This window comes from Cuculus canorus, chromosome 4 (assembly GCF_017976375.1).
Source record: "Cuculus canorus isolate bCucCan1 chromosome 4, bCucCan1.pri, whole genome shotgun sequence".
In the NCBI taxonomy this organism is placed as follows: domain Eukaryota; kingdom Metazoa; phylum Chordata; class Aves; order Cuculiformes; family Cuculidae; genus Cuculus; species Cuculus canorus.
Window position 1 is genome coordinate 28,079,515 of NC_071404.1, and position 23,400 is coordinate 28,102,914.

General features: G+C 38.4%; 1 protein-coding gene across 5 annotated transcripts in view; it reads left to right on the forward strand.

The window, feature by feature from the left end:
• Positions 1–23,400, forward strand: part of GABRB1 (gamma-aminobutyric acid type A receptor subunit beta1) — a 118,922-nt gene that overhangs the window by 65,417 nt on the left and 30,105 nt on the right. For all 5 annotated transcript variants that reach the window (XM_054065051.1, XM_054065050.1, XM_054065049.1 and 2 more), the window contains exon 5: positions 19,908–19,990. In XM_054065051.1, coding sequence (XP_053921026.1) covers positions 19,908–19,990 — 83 coding nt within the window. The remainder of the gene's footprint in view (positions 1–19,907; positions 19,991–23,400) is intronic.

Here is a 23,400-nt window from a genome sequence, read left to right on the forward strand (position 1 = left end):
GGAGCTACTCGGAAACTGAAGCAAGAGTCAAAGACATGGACAAAGCAACTTGAAACTCGCTCAGGAGTTAAACCTACAGTAGGTAGATTTACATGGGAGTGACCCACATGAGATCTGGCTGCAAACTGTTTCTTGATCTCTGGGTAAATCATCAGGCAGCAATATCAGCCCCAGCTCCCCAGCCCACGTGCCCAGTGTTGCTGCTTTCACCTTAGCTGAGGTACCTGCTCACAAGTCAGAGTGAAAAAGCAACCTTGGTGCCAACAACACCACGTCCCACTGACAGAAGCATTGGCTCTAATTCTTGAAATTCTGTTTAAGAAAACCAAGCAAACAAAACTCCCCAAAACAACAACAAAAACCTCATTGACACCAAAAAAAAAAAACCACACAACAAAAGGAAAAAATAAACTAAGCAAAACAGATACATAACAGCACAAACAGCAGACACAGGTCCTTCCTAGAATCAGGTCAGTAAGAATATATATTTAGCTTTACTTTGGAATGAACAGCTAAAACCAAATGAAAACAAGCACAAATTATTTTTGTTTACTTTTTTGCAAAACTGTGTATTTTCCACATGTGAAAACTGTCCAGTTCCTCACACTCAAGAAAAAAATGCCAAAGAGCAATTTTTGAAAGCCATGTGTGAAACAGCAGGCTTGGTCCAACATGAAACCAATCATCTTCCAACAAGATATATATATACCCTCTTATATTACCATTATTTCTATAGATAGAGAGAAAAGTTTATCACCCGAGAAGGTAAGTTATGTACAAAGGGTAAGCTGACATCCCATGCATCATGGCACAGGCAGGAGAAATTCAGGGAAGTTTAGACCCCTTGGCACTTCTCAGGCCTGGGAAATTTGACTATCTGATGCTCGGATGCATGCTGTTGATGCCTTTTTTAGCAGAGTCTCTCCAGCTTCCTCTGAGAGCATGATCACAACAGATTGGAAATGCAACATTTTCATCATCTTTAGATAGATGGGTTTGTAAACTGTGTAAGACAGTGCGATCAAGTGGTAATATTGGAAGCATAAATCTACTTCTAGACCTATTCCTAGTGTATTGGTATAAATTAAGAACCTGGAAAGTAAATTCAATGTGGAAACCTTAATATTTTTTGTTTTATTAGTTTTATTAGCTGTTTTAAACCTGTTCTCAGGGTTGTTGATAAACCTTTCTACAAAAGAAAGACCATAACTCTTAACACTATCTGTTTTTTATGAGATGGAAGATAACATGTAAGAGTTATTGAAAGGTCCAACAGTTATCTGGTTAAATCACCTGTATGTCCCCCGTACTGAGTTTATCAGTTTTAATATGTTCTGATCAAATCACAGAAAGAAAAGCATTGCACAGATTTTATTTTATGGGTAGGGATTTAGTTCAAATAACATTTTAACCCATTTCCCATTATTTTCTTCTGTCAGAAAGCATCTGTGGAACACACTGCTGAAGTCCAATAAAAAAACCATAATCTCAATTTCTGTTTTATTAGCTCTTAAGCTGTTCTACAAGAGATACTTCAACATCTGAAGAATTTTTTTTTTAATAAATACCTTTGATGAATCTCTAGTCAGACATTTTGCAAATGGAGGGAGGGGAAAGAATGAAAGTTTGTCAAATTATTTCCTAAGGATTATTTTATTGACCCCGGCTGGCATCATCTGAAATACAGATGGTTACTGGCCTACTTGTCTTGTTACAAGGTCTCTAACTGTTGAGAAAGAAATAAATGAAAGAAATAAATGAAACAGCTCTAAAATTATCATGCTTTTTATTTACTACGAGTCTAGGATGGTATATCAGCTTCTGATCTTTTAAATTATTTCTTGACATGAGAGTGATAATTCTGCTCTTGACATGGGATATACATAGAATCACAGAATCATGGAATCATTAGGTTGGAAAAGACCTTTGAGTTCATCAAGTCCAACCATACCTCTCCACTACAGCTTCACCGGTTCTGAATACAGGGGCACAATCACTTCCCTGGTCCTGCTGACCACATTGCCTATGAAACAAGCCAAGATGTTATATATTTCAAGCTGCCTCTGGGATATTAGCTAATGTTAAACCTGAATTGGCACAAGACCTGTATCAGCCAGATTTTTAAAAGATCTGAGGCAAGAATTTCAGCTTTGTACCATCTACTGTTAGACCCAAGGAAAAGCAGTTTCCACTGTAACACAAGCCAAAAGAGTTTAACAGCTAAAACCTTCCTTAAGTGAAATGCTTTTAAAAAAAATAAAGACTCCAAATAGCAATTTAACTCAAATTCTAGCAAGTTTTAAAATACACAGCTAACATCCAAGTGTGGGCAACTAGCGTGCATTAAGACTACTAAAGATTTTTCAGTGTTACCTGGGAGCCCCCTGGTGGGACTCTGCCTTTAGAAAACAAGTGGAGAGAAGAGTTGTTTTGAAGGTGTGTCACAGATGTTTCAGTAATACTTACTTACTCTACATGGGGTATATTATCAACCTTAGAGTAATTGAGTGTTTAATTTCTTACAAGCAAATTTTTTTACAAGAGAAAAATATATAATTTTTTTCTGCATAGCAAATGCGTTTGCTTGGTATGAATTAAATACCTAAAATATTTTAAAGTAATAATTCTGGCAAATGAATGAATATTCAAACAGACAGTCTGGTGTATATCTTTAGACATAAAACATCCAAACTGATGGATGATCTGTGTGGCTATCATTAAAGATGCCATAAGCACAATTATGTTTCTTCGGTTTGAATTAAAAAAAAAAAAAAAAAAACGCTAAAATCAAACAACCTGCCCAGACAGGAAGAAAAAACCCAAACAAACACCACTAAAACATTTTTAGGTCTCAGGAAAAGAAAAATGCCAAAATTCATCTTTTTGTTTTATGGAAGAATAGCATTTTTATTGCACCACCTGATTCAACTGCAAAAAAAAAAGAGGCAAGTTTTCAGGAAAATTTTCAGGCTCACAACCTCCTCTTTAGGTCAAACTGAAGTAACAAATTTCATATTAACTACAAATTAGAACAATTTATCTGAACTCAGAGGTCCATCAATATTTTCTTTCCTGACAAAGCTCATATCAAATATTTCAACAATACTGCAGTCTCTGCCTCCTCCATTCCATCAAGTGCAATTAAACTACATGGGGCTATAAACAGCAGCTTTTTCCACAAGTATTTTGTACTCATATAATTTCACTTTCCTGGTTATGAGCAGTACAACCATAAAGCTTAGCTCCAGATTAATTTCTGAGGATATTTTGCAGATCTCCCTGTAAGCTCAAGATTGAGATGTCAGTGGTGGAGTGTCTGCTTCATTAGAAATGTTTTCTCAATGGCAATGGGATTTTCTGTCTTTTTGAGCATTGAGCTGAGAGCGGTTTGATGGTATATATATATATATATATATTTATATATATATATAATATATATATGAGCTTTTGTTCACTAGCATTCTTTTATTTAGTTTCTAATCCCTTTTTTCTATTATTTTTAATGGCAAAATGTCAGCCTTATTTTTAAGATGCCAGTGAAAATATCAATCATCTTCTTGAAAATTTTCAAAGGTCTGCATGCCCACAAGATTATAAGTAAAGCTGCGCGAATACTTCACAGCTCTGTCCAAGCATTTTCACTCACATGGGGAATAACATAATCTTCTGCTATACCCAGTCACCCGTAAGAAATTTTATCAGTATAAGTGAGATATTATTTGCCAAATTGAAGAGCTATTAGTGTGCTCAAAGAGATAGCCCTGGCCACAGTGAAAGGAGTTAAAAGATGAAAGGAAAAACTTATTATAGTTCTTCCCACTATGTCAGTCGTGCACGAATTTTGTGCAAATGTAACAAGAAATAGAATTAATTTGTAAATATTCCTCCTTCCAGAGGAGCTTTAAATTAGACCCAGGAAGAATGTATTAATCTAGTAGAAGCCGCGATACATAGCATTTAAAATATGACATTTCCAAACTCATTTTTAGGTCCCTCACCTGCAATGGTTCCCAACTCCTTCCTTCAACACAAAGATAAGGTGTCTGTCCATTCAAGGCAAAGAAATCATTCTGTGAAACCACTGGATAACCAGTATGGAATTTGAACAAACTGTGATAGCTCCTCACAGTGAACAGTTTGCAGCCCATAAAAGAAGGCAACAAAAATGGCAAGGAACATTAAGCCTGTTCACCCACGGCAATCATGATCTCTCAAATGATTTTGAAACAAGCGAAAAAGGGCTAAACCCAGAGTGTAAATCATTCCCTATGGATTACATATTCGTTTTGCATCTTGATCTGTTGGAGGTAAGAAAGGACCTGTCTGTTTGCTTCTCTCTGAAGTGAGTCATCTTGCTCTTTGAAAATCTAGAGTTCACGACAATACACTGAGCAGTCATGAATGCTGTAAATCACTACAGCGTCTTTTCTTTAGTCTTACCTGAACACTGAGGCTTAAAAATAATATGTTATTTAGCTACCAGACATGAGAATATTAGCAAGAAAATAACACAGAGTAGTGGATTTTGAGTACCTAACTTGAATGACTAGGTAATCTTTCCATGATACTCTTAAAAGTAATGTGTATATTCTGAAATAAAGAAAAAAAATTTAAAAAATTGGTAAAAAAGCAAATAGACAAAATAAGGTCTTCCAAGGTATGGGGAAAGCATTTATACAAGTATATTGTCTATAGGACACACACATTTCTATAATTTTAAAATACACGCTTAGTTCCTGAAATAACAGTTTATAACAATCCTGTGTTCTCTGTTTATGAGGGATGTTCAGTGACAGATGTTGTGCATTCAAGATGCTACACAACTGCATATCAGTCTTCTGGATCACTGCTATACTCAGTGAATATAAGAGAGCACTAAGTATCGTTATTTGAAGTAAAACAAAATCAAGTTTTTAATATAAAGGAAGTCTAAAATCAAATAAAACAGGACAAATCTTCAACACTGGAGTAAGTTGTTCTCACACCTATTAAAATTTAAATAAAGTTAAGCAAGTGTGTGTATATATATATATATTCTGCTTTAGAACTGCTTACATTTTTTTTTTCATTTTCTTCCCCAAAAGATATTTTTGGTATATACAGCTGCTACCCACCTTGTAAAACAACTACCACTACTGGAAGACAAAAACAGTGAAAATATTCCACACACCCCCAACATATTCAAATACAAAATATCCACCCCCTACTAGTTCACTTATCAATACTGGGTTTTATCTTTTAGGATAAAAATATCCCCTTGGCACAAACTCAGATTTCTTTTTAAAGATGTGACCCACTCAGATAAAATCTGCATATGACTCATCAGTGTTGGCAGTGAAGAAAAATTAAATGCTCTAAGTATAACTAAGCAACTCATTCTCCGGGGCTTGTTAACCTGCTTCATCTTATGCAACCCCAGCTGAAGAACTGGGTGAAAAGGACAGCCTCAGATAAAACTTTCACACAGAGCAGTTCACATATGTAGACATATATTCTCTCCTAATCCATGCTGTGCTGGTTTAAGAAAGCCTCTCCCAGTTACCCATCAGCATTTCTCTGCTAGAGGTTATAGCTCTCTTACAGATGTTACTAAGGTTGCTTTGCTGAACATTTCCTAATCTGTTTCAGTCACTATGAGCTAGTTACCACCTTACCCAATTTAACTACCAGTCAGTAAAAACAGAGTCACAGAGGTCATTCAAGGCGCATTCACATCAATAGCTATGCTGGTAGATAAAAATGGATTTTAATTTCCAGAGAAAAGGGGATAAATTAGATTTATGCAGTGCTGCTGCAGCTGGAAAAGGACACATATCTGCATAGAAAAGAAAGAGAATTTTGTTTCACCCAGCAAAAGAAGTTCTGACAGGAGATGTGTTTGTTGTCCAGAAAGAAGAAAAATGTTAGAGAAAAAGTGCTGTGTAAGCCACATTACAATATTGTCCCAAAGGCAAAGAGGTACACACCAGCCATAAATCAACTCAGGCTGTAAATATCAGAAAAACATGGTTCCCCAAAAATTCCCTTTTTAATAGTTTGCCCTACACTCCCAAGTATTTTAAGACACATGTTGATCAGGTTACAAAAGAAATATAACGAGATAGTACTTGCAGTTGTGTGAACAACAAATCAAAGATCCTTCCCTCCCCACTGCATCCCAAATCTTGTCTTCTAATTAAAATGAATGTCAGGGTAAAATTTTTATTCCTATGTTTGTTTCAATTGTCTCAAAAGTGCCATTAAAGAAAATTTAGGCTTAAGAACTCTAAAAAGTTGTACTGGAATAACAGAAACACCCTACATTCCCAGGTTTATTTCAGTGTTATAATTAATTTATGGGTATTCAAAAAGTTACGAGAATTGGTAAGCTGTTTTTACTAGAAGTCCCTTTGAATTAATACATGCCACTGAGACAAATCAGTCTTGGGCCACATGCAACGAAAACATTCATTTCTTCTGTGATTTATCTTGTTTTCCAATTAAGATCCATTGACAGGACATGATCATCAATTGGTTATCTACACAAAAATCACATCGGCATTCTTTCTAAGTCAGGCTTATGCAAAAGGCAGTCTAATTTCTTTGTTCATGCTTTACACTGCCAGCAGGGTCAATGTTTGGGAAAAGCAGAGTTCCTCTCATTAAGGTGCTAGTGCAAGAGTTTCATTTTACTTTCAGTTCTCCAATTAAATTAGTCACCACACATGGTAGATTAGCTGCAGTAGCTCAGCTTTTTCAGATGTACTTGAGTTTCCTCACAACATACGTATCGAAACATAATTACACTGCCAGCTTTGCTGAACAGAATTAGAAGTTTTTACATTCAACTACCTATCTGGAACAAATTAGGTGTGCTTACTCTCTGGTCAGGATGGGAGTACCTGGGAAAACAGTGAATACCAAAGACTTGAGAAGAACCTTCAGAAATTAATCACACTTTATGTTAGGAAATGCTTGAGTGGTCTGTCAAGGACTGATAATTTCAAATTGTCTCTGTAAGTGGTAAATGCATATTTTAATGAGTATTAGCTCTTAGAATCAGTTACAAACATAAAGCAGTATTATGCCATGCTGTAAAAAGTCATTTGCTGCTAACATTGTAATCTTTCCTACATGAAATATTTTATAGGTGAGCTCTTTACAAAGAAGTGTGGCCATAAAACTAACCACAGATTCAAGAGGAAGCCTTTTTTCCTTTGCATTAGGGTTTCTCCTGCCTCTTACCTTTCCTTCTCTTCCCAGAGGACATCACTAGGAAATCCTGCCTACCCTCTCTCGCACTCTTCTTGGAGCAGTGATTGTAGCTTCAAACAATACAGAACCATGAGGTCCTAAAAACCTCAAGTCAATTTTCTCTGCAATTGATTAGTTTCTGATGTCCTCTTCTTACACCTAAAAAAGCCTAGCATTTCATATCTTAAACAGACTCTTAGCCTGATAAGTCACCTATTTCCACCAAAAAAAAAAAAAAAAACTACAGAATTTCAGCACTTAGTTTTATTTTCTACCATTTTTTCCAAGGCAGCTCCCCACTCAGTTGATGGTTCCAGAAGCAGCTAGACATCGAGCCAGACAAAACCAACAAAGAGAAGGAAGTACCTCTTCAGGTGCTCCCAAAAACTCTCTCAGAGCCCCATACTTTCAATTGACCCACACGGGTGTTGTGAAACAACAGCGAGCGGTGACAGCCTGTGGTTTTAGCAATAGTAACTACACAACAGAGAGACAGAGGACACACCAAAATCAAAATCATTTTTTCTCACAGGTGTGTCACAGAATCAAGAAAGGATTAAACTTCTCAACTATGACAGATTTTCCACACCAGAAGTGAAAGCTTATAACACATCATTTCTCTTCATTTAAAACCACCAGATCTCAATGTTTCTCAGCCAAGTTTGGTTAGTTACAAAGCCACTGTTTTGACCCATTTTTCAAGTGCATAGGTAAAGCTGCAACCGCTGGAAAAGGAAAACATTCCCACATCTTGGAATATCCAACAGGCCAGGCATCAGAAGAAAGAAAGAAATTTGAAAGCAGGAAATTGTTTTGATCTCTGCTTCTGCACATTTTGTCCACTGACCACAGGCTTCTGTTTGAGTTGATATGGGAACTGTTGACATGTAGAAGTCACATGAGAAGTCACAGTTCTTGAAGAGTCAGTCGCACAGCACCTACAGGGAAATGAAAACACTCTCTTCCAGCCTCACCACTAGTTCCAAAATCCAGCAAGACCTTCTTTGGTTGCAAAGAAGATAGCAATGGGTCAATACAAAGTGTGTCTGAGCCCAGAAACAGTCTGGTTTTCACCAGTAATTTTGACCTAGTACGTCCTGAACCTTCCAATTACAAACCAGGCTGGGTGTGGAAGATGCTGCCTAGATTCCTCTTCTGCCAGAGAAGGGGAGACATCTGAACAGGTGCACTTCTGTCTTTCACACACAAACAATACATATCTTTGTGTCTGGTTTGGTTTTATTTTGGAATAAACCAAAACGAAACAAACAGCCCTAAAAATGAAGATATCAAATGACGAGAACATCACTGCTGCCATCTATTCCCTCCTGAACAGAATATTTCAGCCTGTGGATATCATCTGTGTCCGGGAATTTCAGTAGTAACATCACTCTTCTTGCATGTAGTCATTTTAGAAGGTTTGTATAGAGATAGTGAAAAAGATGCAGATTTAACACCTTTTTATTTTAATTAAAAACAGATTGAAAACCAGTTATCTGACTTTATTTCCTGCTTGGACTTTGCTTTATGCAAAGTATTTCTCATCTGGCTTTCTTTTTGGCTTCCAACACATTTGCGCTGTCAAACTAAATTACTTTTTGCAGTAAATTTCAGTTCCAGCTCTCAGGCACTTTTCATTGAAGTATCTTGTTTGCCCTGGAATAGTTATAGATCTCTTGGGATTTATAATATAAAATTTATTTTCATGGGTTTATAGCTGTGCAGTAAAAAATCTCATTGCACTGAAATATGGCTTACAAGTACCAAAGAAATAGAGCTTGTTGCTAATATTTCAAAAGTTACATTGTAACATTTTAGTGGTGGTGGGTTCCCCCCCCAGATATTTATAAGCAAGTCATTCATCATCACTCCACTCTGAATTGTTTCTGATACCCTTTACTGACCAGAAGAAAATCTCACATTTTCTAGTAAAGACACATATCTGGCTTAAGGCTTTGATTGTAGAAGTTTCTAATTCAGAGAGCAAAATATTTTCTTACAGACCTTTTCTCCAATTGCCTCTTTGCCCCTACTCCTCTCCATCAGAGCTCTCCTTTCCCCACTGCTGCTTACTCCCATCACTGCCATTCCCACCACTGAGGCCTCAGGTTCTCCTCCTTGGGAAGGCAGAAGCTAGCAAGGCTATTTGTCCCCTCACCCTATCCCTCCTTTGTGATAGTACTACGTGACTGTTATCTGAAACAGAGTTGTGGCAGCTAAAAATAAGATTATTCAGTAAAGGTTTGTTTCTTTAAGCAAAATAACCATGAATAGTTTCCTTATAACTACCTTGAGTGCCAAGGTAAATCTCCAAGACAATTAAAACATGATATCGCCTTCCCCAAAATATTTTAAAGCCTACAACACCCAAGCTGAAGATAATCTAAATTTTTGAGACATTTCTACTTGGCACTGACCGTAGAAGTCACTATTCTATGTGAACAAGATATAGAAAGAGTTGACCAGAATGCATGCATAGCATAAGAAATCCTGACTTCTTCCCCAGAATCAGACACCTTGAAAGTATTGGACACCTCTTCGCATGAATATTATTGTGTTAGGTTATGTTTTAGAGTGTTAAGGACTTTGCAGGTCTCCACATTCAAAGATCTGGTCCATTGTAAGGAGGAACAACCATTGAACTAGTGTTTATAATATACTTGGCTTTCTTCTACTGACTCCAAAATGTACCTTCAAATCAGCCAGCTGCTAGCCCAAATCAAATTGTAAAACATGCTGAGCATGGCACCATAATGCTAGATTTCAATAAGGATCACTGAATAAATCAGAAGAGAACATGATGCAAGCAGCAAGGGAGTGTAATGAATCCTTCTCATCAGGTTCTCACTTTGACATCTGACATACCACAGTCTGGCTCACCCACACCCTTATTACTGACAGCAGCTCTCATTCTGCATTTACAGAGCTAAATAGGAGACCTGTTTTTAAGGGGGAACAGTACTTGAGAGTGCAGGTTCCTGAGCACAGGGAGCAGGGGGTCAGCAGCAGGGCCAGCTACAGCACATCCTGCTCTCCAGGAGGCAGCTGCTTGCTCCACCACCCCACCCCCCCCCCCCCCCCCCCCGCAGCACACCACCCCTTTGGCTCTGCAGCACAACTGATCACAGGCGCATACTGTGAACAGGGTCAGGAGATTCTTGTGGATTAAAAATAACAATTCCGTGTGGAAAAGTGGATATTTAGCCCTGAATATCCTACTGGTTTACATAACCCCACTGTCCTACAAACACTTCTGCCAGCACAGTGGAAGGGCCAGCGTGCAGCAGTCCAGTGCTCAAGGTGGCATTGTTGATGAAGTGTCCGCGCCACCTCCTTGTGACAGGCAGTTCTAGGCAGTGCACTGTACTGTCCTACAGATCACAGCACTATGATCACAAATCACCACAGCTGCAACCCCTCATCAGCCAACCTGTAAGCTTCAAATTGCTTTAAGTCATTTTTGAACCTGGAGTCCTTAAAGAGAGACCACCAGTGGACTTTTCCAGCAAACAGCCCTGCAACCTCTTTTTTTTTAAAAAAAAAAAAAAAAAAAAAAAGAGGTTGCAGGAAGGAAATTAAGAGAGCAAAGAAAGTAAATAAAACCTGTAAGGTGGGGAAAAGGAGAATAAACAGCTCGTGGATAACAGGTTTCAAATTCAGTCAGTTCAGTCTAGCAAAAAAGAGTGTTTACACTTGCATGCATGGTAGCAAAATGCTAACTCTCATACTCTAATAGTTTGCTTATCCTGAACAGCTGAATTGCCAGAGATAAGGATACAGCCCTGCAGCTCCTCTGCTTTGTAGTATGCATTAGTTATTTACACCTGCTCCAACTCAGCACAAAATGCCAGTGACTCAGTCTGACACCGTCATAGGCTTGCTTACAAAAGCACAAATGAATCTACAATACACAAGACCAAGAACTCTCTTTTCTTTAATTTTGCACATCTTGCCACCATGAATATCTAAAAAAAGAATGAAGGAGTTGTGATTATTTTCAGATATTTTGGGACAATATCCATCTTATCTCTCTATATGATCTTGTGATTAAGGCTTATAAAAATATATATAACCATACACGCTAAGGATGTTATAATGCACTGCACCCACTTCTTGTCCAGGTCTGCGGATGTCAAAATCTCTACTGACAAAATTTCAGGTCACACCAGTAAATGAACAGGACCACTCATATAACTAGAGCTCTAAAAACCAAGCAGTGCCATCACTACTGCACAAGTGCAAAAGATTAGATCAAACATTTGGGAACAGAAAATATTTCCTGGGCATACAGGAGTGAAATAGCATGGATATGTGTCCCTCCTTTTTAATCAATCTTGCTTTGCACTATTGTGATTCCTGTAGAAGACCAGGGTATTTCCATCCATCCTCTAAAGTATATATAATCTCAGGAAGGAAATTAGACCTTGCTTCCCTTAGAAGCACCACCCAAACTCATTCATAGTAGATATAAGCATGCTGGTTGAGTTGAACTGAGAAAGGAAAGACAGCCTGAGATGGACTATAAAATGGTGGGGAGTACGCTTCCATTTAAGTTATTAACTTGGTCAAAGGTAAGAACATTAGAAAACATGAAAAAAGGTCAGACCAAAGGCCTTTCTAGCCCATTATCTTGTCCTCAGCACTGAGTAAGGGCAGGTGGCTTAGGAAAAGCTTAAGATGATTTCTAATTTCTTGTTTTACATTCGCAGTAGCACCACTGGCTGGGTGGGCAGTTCTGCCTAAAATAATTACAACAAAGTGATAATAAAACCTTAAAGAAAGGATTGACCTAATGTTTATTTATCTGCAGTGTGTTAGATCCATATCCCACTGCTTAATCCAAAATATAAACTGCAGCTTTATTTACATACGTACATATACACATGCATACACATATATAAATACATACTTTTTTCAGAAAGGCACACTGCAGTACTTCTACATTTAAAAAACATTTTCACCTCTTTGTGAGTTTTAAACCTTTTTTTCCTCTCAACAAAAAAACAAAGATGAAGGAGAGACACATCAAGAAAACACCAGTTCAGGGTATCAATAAAACACACTAGAATCAGGTGATGCAGGGCAAGCGATGAGTATTGTCTACCAGGACTTCTCCAAGCCTTTCGACATGGTCCCTCACAGCCTCCTCCTAGAGAAACTGACATGTTACTGCTTAGACAAGTGGTCTGTGCAATGGGTGAGGAACTGGCTGACCGGCCATACCCAGAGTGTGGTGGTAAATAATTCTTTCTCAAAATGACAACCAGTTACAGGTGATATCTCCCAGGGACTGATATTGGGCCCAACACTGTTTAATATCTTCATAAGTGACTTGGATGTTGGCATCGAGAACGCTGTGATGAAGTTTGCAGATGGCACCAAATTGAGTGGGGAGAATGACACTCCTGAGGGAAGAGCTACCCTCCAGGAAGACCTGGACAGGCTAGAAGAGCAGGCTAGCAGGGATCTTATGATATTCAATGGAGATAAGTGTAAGGTCTTGCACCTCCCTGGAGTGAAGATTAGACTGGGTTCCATTTGGCTGGAGAACAGTTCTGTGGAAAAGAACCTGAGGGTCAACAGGCTCAATGTGAGTGAACAGTGTGCTGCAGCAACAAAGGCCAACAAGATGCTGGGGTGCATCAAGAAGGGTGTCACCACCAGAGATAAAGAAGTCATCATCCCACTCTACTCAGCTCTTGTCAGGCCCCATATGGAGTACTGCATCCAATTTCGGTCCCTGCACACAGGCTGGAGAGGGTCCAGAGAAGAGCCACGAAGATGATCAAAGAACTAGGAAACCTATCATATGAAGTAAGGCTGAGAGAACTGGGTTTGTTCAGCTTTGAGAGGAGAAAGCTCGGAGGAGACTTTATTACCACGTACCAGGGCATAAAGGGTATCTCCCAAGAGAACAAGAGACTCCCTTTTTATGAGGAGCCACATGGAAAAGACAAGGGGTAATGGGTATAAGTTGCTCCTGGGGAGATTCTGATTGGATTCCAGAAGAAAATCTTTCACAATGAGAGCAGCTAAACATTAGAATAATCTCCCCAGGGAAGTGGCAGATTCCTTTACATTGGACGCTTTAAAGACTCAGCTTGACAGGGTGCTGGGCCATCTCATTTAAACTGTATATCACGAAAACAGTTGGACCAGATGATCCTGGAGTTTCCTTCCAACCTGTCATTCTGTGATTCTAGAAAGCCCATAGTCTGACACATTTTTCCAGGCTTCATCTTTGTGCGACTTAAGTAGAACAAGTCACTTTATCCAACATAATAAAGGTCGTAGGCCCTTGTCTCAGCTGCTTACAGTTTAACTCTTTGAGCTGTATATTTTTCTGTACACATCCTCCTCAAGATGCTTTTTATTTTTTCATGTTTATGCAACTCTACTGTTTCTCTGAGTAAGATTAAAAGGAAATGTGCGTTGCACTTGTTAACCTAAATCCATACAAAATCTTTCTTTATACATTTGGTTGTTATCTCAAAGTATGTAGTCTAGAGCAGTGACCTAGTAGTTGACAGCTTTTCTGCCTAGAGTCAAATACATATTTCCTACCAATTGTAAGTAAAGAAAAAGAGAAAAATACAAATTATAATCATTAAGACAATCAGCATCCTCATATATAAAACTAAGTATGGAAATCTTTTACTGCGTCTGGCTCAGGACACAAAGTTCCAACTTTCTCTCAAATTATAATATACACAAATGCACCTTCTGAAAGTATTCTACTTCCAGCACTAGAAGTTGGACACATTTGCAGGTTCAGAGCTGATATTTTCTCCCAAGGCCATGGACTCAGCCACTCAGGCTTGGCTTGGAAATTCACAGTGCCAACAGGCATGGCAACTGTAAACCTTATAAAGGTACCATAGACAGAGAAAAAAATGCCAACTAAATGTAGTTTTTGTGCTTCCCTCTGTTCCTTCAATAGCTCTGCCTACAAGACATCACTTTAAATCTTAAACATCAAGAGTCTTCCTGGTTCCAGAAAAAATAAGCCAATTACACCAGAGATGTGGGACTGGATTTGGATGTTAAAGCTTTGCTATGGGATTAAGTTCCTTGTTACCACCAAAGTGAAATTAACACTAACTTAAAAACAGCAGTGCTTTACATAGGATACACTACTTCCAGTGTGTGCTAGAGCCTCAGCTCTGCAGTTGTTAAGAGAAGCATGGTTATTTTTTAGGTAATTTGAAGATTTTATTTTGCTTTTAATGAAAAAATACTCTATCCTAGTTCAAATATTTATATAAAATTATAATTTATACTCTGTGGACTGAGAGAAAAAGAACAAACATATTAAAATTTGATACCTGTCCTCCAAACTGAGAAAACATTTCACAACGAAATTTGCATTGATCATCTCTACATTTAGTTGTTTTTGTTGTCTTAAATATTGCTTCAGTTTCTCCTTCAAGAACTGAAGAAAAGCTTTTTGTCAGCATTTTGATCAAATCTTCTAAGTACTGAACCATAACTCCACTTTCCGCACTCATTCTGAACTTACTTTAACTAAGTCACTAATGACTTAACCCAAAATATTAAGCTTTGCCATTTGTTCTTACAAAAACTGCTGCTCTGCAGGAAAACCTCTGACAGTACTAGACATCAAGGTTTTCTTTCATGTAAGTTTATTTTTGTTAATAAATACCCAGGTTACATAGGAAGAATATGGTATTCAGAGAGTCATACATCACAATAACAACTAAGCAGTGGATCAGATAACTTGTACCACAAGCCAGAATTAAAAAGAAAAAATGAGTTCATTTTGCTTTTTTGCAAATGTTATTTATCTTGCTTGTTATCAATTCTGACTTCACCCAGAATGTCTAAGCACTGACATGAATGAAATTAATAGCATAATGATGTATCTCTGCCTAACTGCTTGTCTTCTTTACATGATTCCATTTTTATCTTCTCTGCTCTCTTGTGAGACCCCATCTGGAATATTGTGTCCAGTTCTGGAATCCTCAACGTAAGAAGGATATGGGGCTGTTGGAACGGGTCCAGAGGAGGGCTACAAGGATGATCGGAGGGCTGGAGCACCTTCCATATGAGGACAGACTGAGAGAGTAGGGGTTGTTCAGCCTGGAGAAGAGAAGGCTCCAAGGAGATCTTAGAGCAGCCTTCCAGTACTTGAAGGGGGCCTACAGGAAAGCTGCAGAGGGACTATTTACAAGTGAATGTAGTGACAGGATGAGAGGGAATGGCTTTAAATTGGAAGGGGGAAGATTGAGATTAAACATAAGGGAGAAATTCTTCAAAATGAGAGTGGTGAGGCACTGGCACAGGTTGCCCAGGGAAGATGTGGATGCCCCATCCCTGGAAGTGCTCAAGGCCAGGTTGGATGGGGCCTTCAGCAGCCTGATCTAGTGGGATGTCCCTGTCCATGGCAGAGGGGTTGGAACTAGATGATCTTTAAGGTCCCTTCCAACCCAAACTATTCTATGATTTGTATTCAAAAGAATCTAAAGAATATAAGGATAGTAACTCAAAAACCACTGAACAAACAAAATAAATTAGCCCAAACACTGGAAAAATACATTCCTTAAAACATTTTAAAAATGGAAAGCCTGGAAGTAACATATTCTACTCTGAAATATAAAGAGCTCTGCTTTAAGTGTAGGATTAGTCCTTCACTTAAACTTTTACAGACTGTCATGATATTCCACCATTGCCACAATCCGTCTGTTCCCAGGGATTTTCAAGACTAATCCTCCTGAACAGAGATTTATTGCAGCTTTGCCCTATCTTCAGACTATTGCCTTCCCTTTCCTGCCATTACACCATTCTATTCTGCATTGCGATGTCTTACTTTTTAAGCTTTTGGTGTATGTGCAGACCATCAATTACTATCTCCAAGAATAGAGTGCAGCCAGTAACAGATTTGGAATTTACTGTTTATAACAAAATATATATTTTTTTATTGAGACATCAATTACTATGATTAATTTATCTTCTTAAACAAGTTATGTGGTTATCCAGAGCTTAGAGCCATTAAAAATTTCACACAGTTGAGATCTATCGAGGGAGAAAGAAATGCTTGAAAGGCAGATTTATGAACTACAGTTAATGAATACTGCTGGATCCTGAAGCACTCCTACTGCAATTACAAGTAGATATTTTCAAAGAAGCATAGGATTCACAACAAAGTTTAAGGACCCCAGCTTTAGGAGGCATTGTGTTGACAGGTTGGTGCCTCCCTCCCCTTCAGGGAGGAGCCTCCAATAACTACTACCTGCCCTTTCCGGTTCACACAGGTATGAAATTCAGGCTCAGCTGGTTCTGACAAATCCTTGGCCAGATGCTGTTGACCATTCCTCCTGCCCAGGGCACTATATCCCTTCCAAAACTGTAGGTCTACATGTGAAGCAGGATCCTTACTCCTGCTGCTGGAAGCCACAAGCTTCAAGCTGCTTGACAGCCACCTTCTTCTACCTCTTTGACAATAGAATCCAGTTGTCCTTCCCATCTCATGTTCAGAGATTCATAGAACCATAGAATCATAGAATCATTAGGTCAGAAAAGACCTTTGAGATCAACTTCAACCATACCTGTCTATTACTAAATCATGTCCCCAAGCACCTCATCTACCTTCCTTTTACACACCTCCAGGGATGATGACTCAACCACCTCCCTGGGCAGACCATTCCAGTGCTTGATAACACTTTCTGTGAAGAAATTTTTCCTAATGTCCAATCTAAACTTCCCCTGACGTAGCTTGACGCCATTCCCTCTTGTGCTATCACCTACCAGTTGGGAGAAGAGACCAACACCCACTTCTCTGCAACCTCCTTTTAGGTAGGTAGTTGTAGAGAGCCATAAGGTCTCCCCTCAGCCTCGTCTTCTCAAGGCTAAACAACCCCAGTTCCCTCTGCTGCTCCTCTTAAGACTTGTTCTCCAGCCCCTTCACTAGCTTCGTCGCTCTTGACGCTCTCCAGGACTCAATGTCTTTCTTATATTGAGGGGCTGAAAACTGAACACAGTATTTGAGGTGTGGCCTCACCAGCGCACAGTACAGGAGGAGACTCCTTTACTTCCCTGATCCTACTGGCCACACTGTTCCTGATACAATCCAAGATGTTGTGCTGCTCTCATCTCTGCAAGCTTCAGCCAAAACTCTGTCCCTTCCCTCTTCCTTGGAAGCAACTGCTTGCTGTTTCACTAGAGAGCCACAGTAGCATTCAGCATTGCTGTAAGGGGTTGAAAGAGTCAAGAAGGTGAAAGCTATTTCCCAGCACCAGCCTTGACTGTTCAGGGAGACTTTCTGCAAAGTATAGAGACTGACATGTGCATGCTACACTGCCTTAGAGGAACTACTGCCTCAGAGGAACTACAGGTGATCCAAAACAGAGGTGAGGGAAGCAGATAAAAAAGTGTTTCTGGTTTACCTTCCCTTGTAGCATAAAAACAAGGAATGATTCAACAAGAATGAAGGATGAGAAGTTACCGATAGAAAGGCTAGGCAGTTTTGGATTACTTACTGCTGCTAGAAACTAATACGAAGAGTTTATTATCTTTCTTCTGCATAATCCAAGTATTTACTTCAAGGCTCCACCTGCAATTAGCAGTGCAGTGTCTTAGTAACACATATAGATTTATTTTCATTCTTGGATTATTGTAGTGATCAGACACATCAAACCAGTGTGCAAAACACTGTGCACAAATAGTGAGCAGACAATACATTTGACCAAAGACATATCAGAATTACAATGTTAGGAAAAAAATAATTAGTTGGAATATTTAAAACTCAAATATACCATTGCATTGTTTACTACTACACAATCGATTTGTATTGTTATTAAGAATAACAAATTGCTATTACTTATGAAGCTGATGTAGAACACGCAAAACTGAAAAAGTCAGCAGTATAGATACACTGGCTGCTAGGAAATATCTGGCTATTGTAACTCTGTGGTCTAGGAAACACTATGTCAACTTCTACTTCTATACACATTCAAATGCATCCTGTTGATACAGGTGAACAAAATCAACTGGGAACAAAACATTTCCAAATGAAGCCTTCATTAAAAAGCATTTAACTCTGCTCAGTGTTAGTATGTCATTGTGTATGATTTTAAACATTCTAAGGTAGGAGGTTGACAAATTATTACTGCATGTCTTCTTGATGCCTCTCAGTAACATATATTTGGTACACGGCTAAACTAAATGAGGTCCTACCTTTGCTGAAGTCAACCTTTCTACAACAAATGCAAAATCCATTAAGACGTATTCAATTCAATTTTATGTGACAAAAATCACCCTGAGGAAATCATAAATATACCATTTCCATGGTACATTACACAGTATAATAAAGTAGTTTCTTGAACTGGTTTTCGTAACAGCACTTGTTAGATGGTTCTTATACACAGGTAGAGAGATTAATTTTGTAGACTTGGGATAATTTGAAGTATGTCACATTAATGAAGAATGTGGCTTTTTTTTCTTTTAATTCTATCAGTTCTGTGACAGCAGTTATCACCCCAATACAGCATGTAAGCATGCTTGACTTCCAGCACATCAAAAGAAAAATCTCCAGATGTATTCCTGTAGCATTAATTAACATGGAACTGGAACAACAGGACCAAATCCAGACCAAGAAAAGAGGTTATCTGCCTTTCTCAGAAAGGAATTGTTGGAGAGAGAGAGAGATCGATGACTTTACAAGCCGACTTTGCTTGTTTACAATTTCACAGGTTTTATAAGCATTTAAGAACCCATCTATCGTGAAAAAGACAAATACAGATGCTAAGTTACTTTTGTGAGTTTGAAAGTACTGCTCAGTTTCTTTCTTTAAGGGATCATTAACAGAAGCCATAATTTGACCCCTATCCTCATGCAGTCTCTTAACCTTCCTCCCGAGTGTCACAAGCTTGTCAGCAAGAATTCACTGAGATGCTCTGTGGCTTACAGTCTAACAAAAGGAAAGCAACTGCCTTGCAAACAGGCTTGGGTTATGGAGAATAACTGCAGGGACTAAATGTCAACTCACATGCCCTCTAGAAGGAGTGAGGATCTGGTAGATCCAGCCTTCATTGTAGCTACTCTCCCTGTTCATTATGTAACCACCAGACAATGTTACAATTCACAAGTTCTTGATTGCATCATGCCATTTTTAAGAGGTGATGTTCAATTATCATAGCTAATGATAAACTCTTTATGAAATCATAAAAATAATGAATCAGATGTAACCAATATTTCCACAGCATGGATTAAAACACACACACATCAGATTAAAACAGCAGTGGATGACAACAAAATTTAAAAAAGAGAGCTGTCAGCAGTACAAGTTATAAATAAAACAATTTGCAAAACAATTTGAAGACGTCTGAACTGAAAACACTGAAAATAAGATGACGAACTAGAAATCTCATTGCTGTTTTTCAAAACACTGCACACTTTGGCACCTGAAGTTTCATTCAAAATCCTGTTCTATGATATTCAGTATGTGCTCTGATGCTTTATACCGTAACTGCTATATTATGCTGTAAAAATTATTCAGTGATGTTTTACAGGCTATGTAAAGCCTGTATGCCGGACATCTCTTTGCATAACCATTCTGTATTTAAAAAAACAAAAAAGCCACTATAGGATATGTTGCCTTCTCAAACAAGTAAAATGTGGTTTCAGATCTCAATATGTTTTTCACTCTCCTTTTGCAGGATCACAACAACAGCTGCTTGCATGATGGATCTACGCAGATACCCTCTGGATGAACAAAATTGCACACTAGAAATTGAAAGTTGTAAGTTACTGGAGGGAGAGGGTTGGCCAAATGACAGCTGTGGATTGAAAGTCATTCACAAGTTAGGCAAAACAGGAGTGAGTGGTTCAAACACTATGTGTTCAGTGAGCATGCACACAGAACTTACCAAATATATTTCTATTATAAGCCAAAATTTACAGTATTTGGTTAACCCAAGCTTGTAAGATGTCTTGTAAAATCTCTTGTTAAGAAAGGGAGAAACGTATTTCTCGGTGAATAGATTCAGAGAACAGCAACCAAGCACTGCCCATCTTCAGTGCCTAATCACAACAGAAGCTGAATTAAGTTAGTGTATTCAACACTAACACCAAGATTAACATCTGCCCCACATGGTGGCAGGAGGATTTATCAATTGCTCTTACCAAAACACTTGGAGGTCATAAAATGAAACAATTTGATCCTTCAGCACCAAAGCTAATGACAGCTTTACCATTGTCTTCAATAAGCTTAGGATCAAGGTGTGTGGTTGCAAATTTTTGTCATTAGCAGTTTTTAATATCTTTTATGATGCTAGCCTTTACAGAAATGCCTATCAAGGTTTTTGAAAATAATTTCTATACTGCCATTGGTCAAACCAGTTGCTGCCACTAACCACAGAGCAATCTGTCTAAACAAACTAGTTAAGACTACATAGAGTCCAAGGCAAAATAATTCAGCAATTTTCTAAGGACTTCCACTTGTCACATTACAACTGTTGCACTGCTGGACTTAATTTATTAAATTTTTATTATAATAATAATTATCTCTAAAGTATCAGGTTCTGAAAAGGATTAACAGATTTCCCCATATCCAGTATTTTGGTTCCACTTACTGAAGAGAAATAAGAGTTTTAGCATTTGAACTTCCATTTCAATGGATAGTTTGAAGTATTAGAGAAATTCGCTGATCTTCCAGAGAAGACAAGATCACTTTGAGGCTTAGGAAACATTGCTGGGAAAGATTTCAGTTTATTCTGAATTGCAGAGGTTCTAATCAATTGAGTATAAGTAAATGGAGTATATTGCAGCAGATCTGTGAGGTAGCAATTGCAGGCACTGAGAAAAGTCTACAGTCACTCTAGAGCACTGATGAGAGACAAGACGCACTCAGCCCAATGTTTATACTTGTTTCTAATTTCTACTTTATGGCACCAGAAATACACCTTTTCAAAGTATTGAAATGGGCACACACCTTCAAAATCAACATAATGAGGTATTTTGGTTTTTTGTAAGTACATAATCAATATCAGCCTTAACATAAATCAGTGGAGGTGCAGTTTTCATTTAGATTTTAAATTGTTTGGTAAGAAGCTTGAAATGTTTTCCCAAGAATTATTCTGTTCCTTTTCCTGGAATGTCACTTTCCAGTGATTTTAGAAATTCTCTGCCAGGTTGAGAACAACAAACCTTTTATTCCACTAGCAAAAGATTTGAATCAAGTAAATGTTCACAGTAGGCTAAATGAAAAATATTTTCACTACAGAGCATTATCTGAACAGAACCTACTTATTTATCTCTTTAGAGATTAAAAAAAAAAAGATGTTTTTTATTTTGAAAATTCTAATGCCCTGGAATTGCAGGCAGACATCTCAGAAAGAGAAGCAAGGAGACAGTGTTGTCAAGGTTCCCTGGGAAGCACCTCAATAGCTGCCTTCATGATTCACAACAATAGCTTATTCTCTGTTCACCTTTCAACACACACAAGGAAGTCTCTGGAAGGACATACTGGTTATGTACCACAATAAAGATCCCCAACAGATACAGTAGCGTGGCAAGCTGGGCCAAGCCAATGTGCATGTAATGAGTATTTACGTTAGACCAACATGCATCAACCTTCCCTGTACATCCACTTTCAGTTAGCCTGTCCATATCTACATTGTTCTGAGTAGACTGAAGCACTGCAAATCCATGCCCTAGTGTACAAACACATATACAGCCATTTTCTTCCCATTCCCAAGAAACAGAGGCAGTAGGCATTTGTAGCTTCCTTTCCAGTGCTGCCCATCACTCTAATTATCTCCTCAGTTACCTTCTACTCATAATCTACCACTGTACAGGACCTACAGAGCTGCTCATTAAGCTGTATAGTTGTCATACTCATTCTTGGGCTTTGAATTTCCCTGCCATTTTTGGCACAAAACCGTTTTCTTGATATTGTTTTCTGCTGCGTGGCTCATCTTCCACCTTAAACTTAACAGGGCATGGTATAGATGCATTTGGAGAAGGAGTAATTTCTAAATTTTCAAAATAAAAAGTACATAACAAATGTATTTAGTAGCTTTTCGACCTTTGTGCGAGGAGGAAATGGATATGTGTATGGATATGTGTATACAGTGCCACAGTAGTCAAAATAAACAACTTCATACTGAAGTTCCTTTCATACTAAATCCATACCAGAATTTATTTGCTGCAAGATTTGAAGTTCTTAGCCCAACCATGACTAAAGCTGATCAAAGTACATGGGCATTGATCAGCTAGCAGCCCAAACAATAGAACCGGACTGACACTTGGCTGGTTCGTACTTCTTTATTCCCAAGCTTTCACATAAATGAAGCTTTGCAGGGATGAATGCTCAGTGAGAATGGACTTGGATACAATCACTGAGACCTCATCAAGAATCAAAATTAGCATCAGATGGAACAAGCAATTAAAACAGTAACACATTCAGGGATGAGAGAATACCATGTCACTCATGTGGCCAGTCGTAGCTCCCCAAAAGAAAATTCCTTTACAGACCTTTTCAACACTTGCTACAAATAATTCATGACTCCAAGGACATCTATGTTGATATGTTTATATCTGTTGAGCTGATACAAGAAAATCAACAAAATATTTATTCACAATTTGCCAACAGGCCAAAATTGCTTCTCATGAGTATTTAGATCAGTTCTCCTAACAACTGAGTGACTTTTCAAAAGTACACAGATACCTGCTTCCTATCAAAAGCCCACAGGTAGTAGATGTGTTAGAAGCATTGGCATCTTTGACAATTCTCCACCTAAAATATACCTTCTAATGTACCACAGCTTTTCTCTTCTGCACGTTGAAAGTTATTTTTCACGTGCATGACAGAAGAACACAGTTCTGAAAACCAAGCCACCTACTTCTTCCTTAGGCCTTTGAGTACAAATAAGTCCGTTATCCTCAGCACTTAGTAACAGCCAGTGTTCCCCTTGAAAACTAACTGGGTCTTAGGGTGGGCAAGTTGAATAAAGAGGTGATGACTGTGACTACTGTCTCTCTGTTAGTGCCACATACAGGTGTGTGACATTTTCTTCCATGATAGAACCAGTTTATGAGATTCCCACCCTCAATCTCACCTTCCAGCTCCTGCATCACACTTCAGCTATTCAGCTTTCTGCTGTGCCAGTACACAATCTTCACAGAGCTCAAATGAAAACAAGTTGTTAA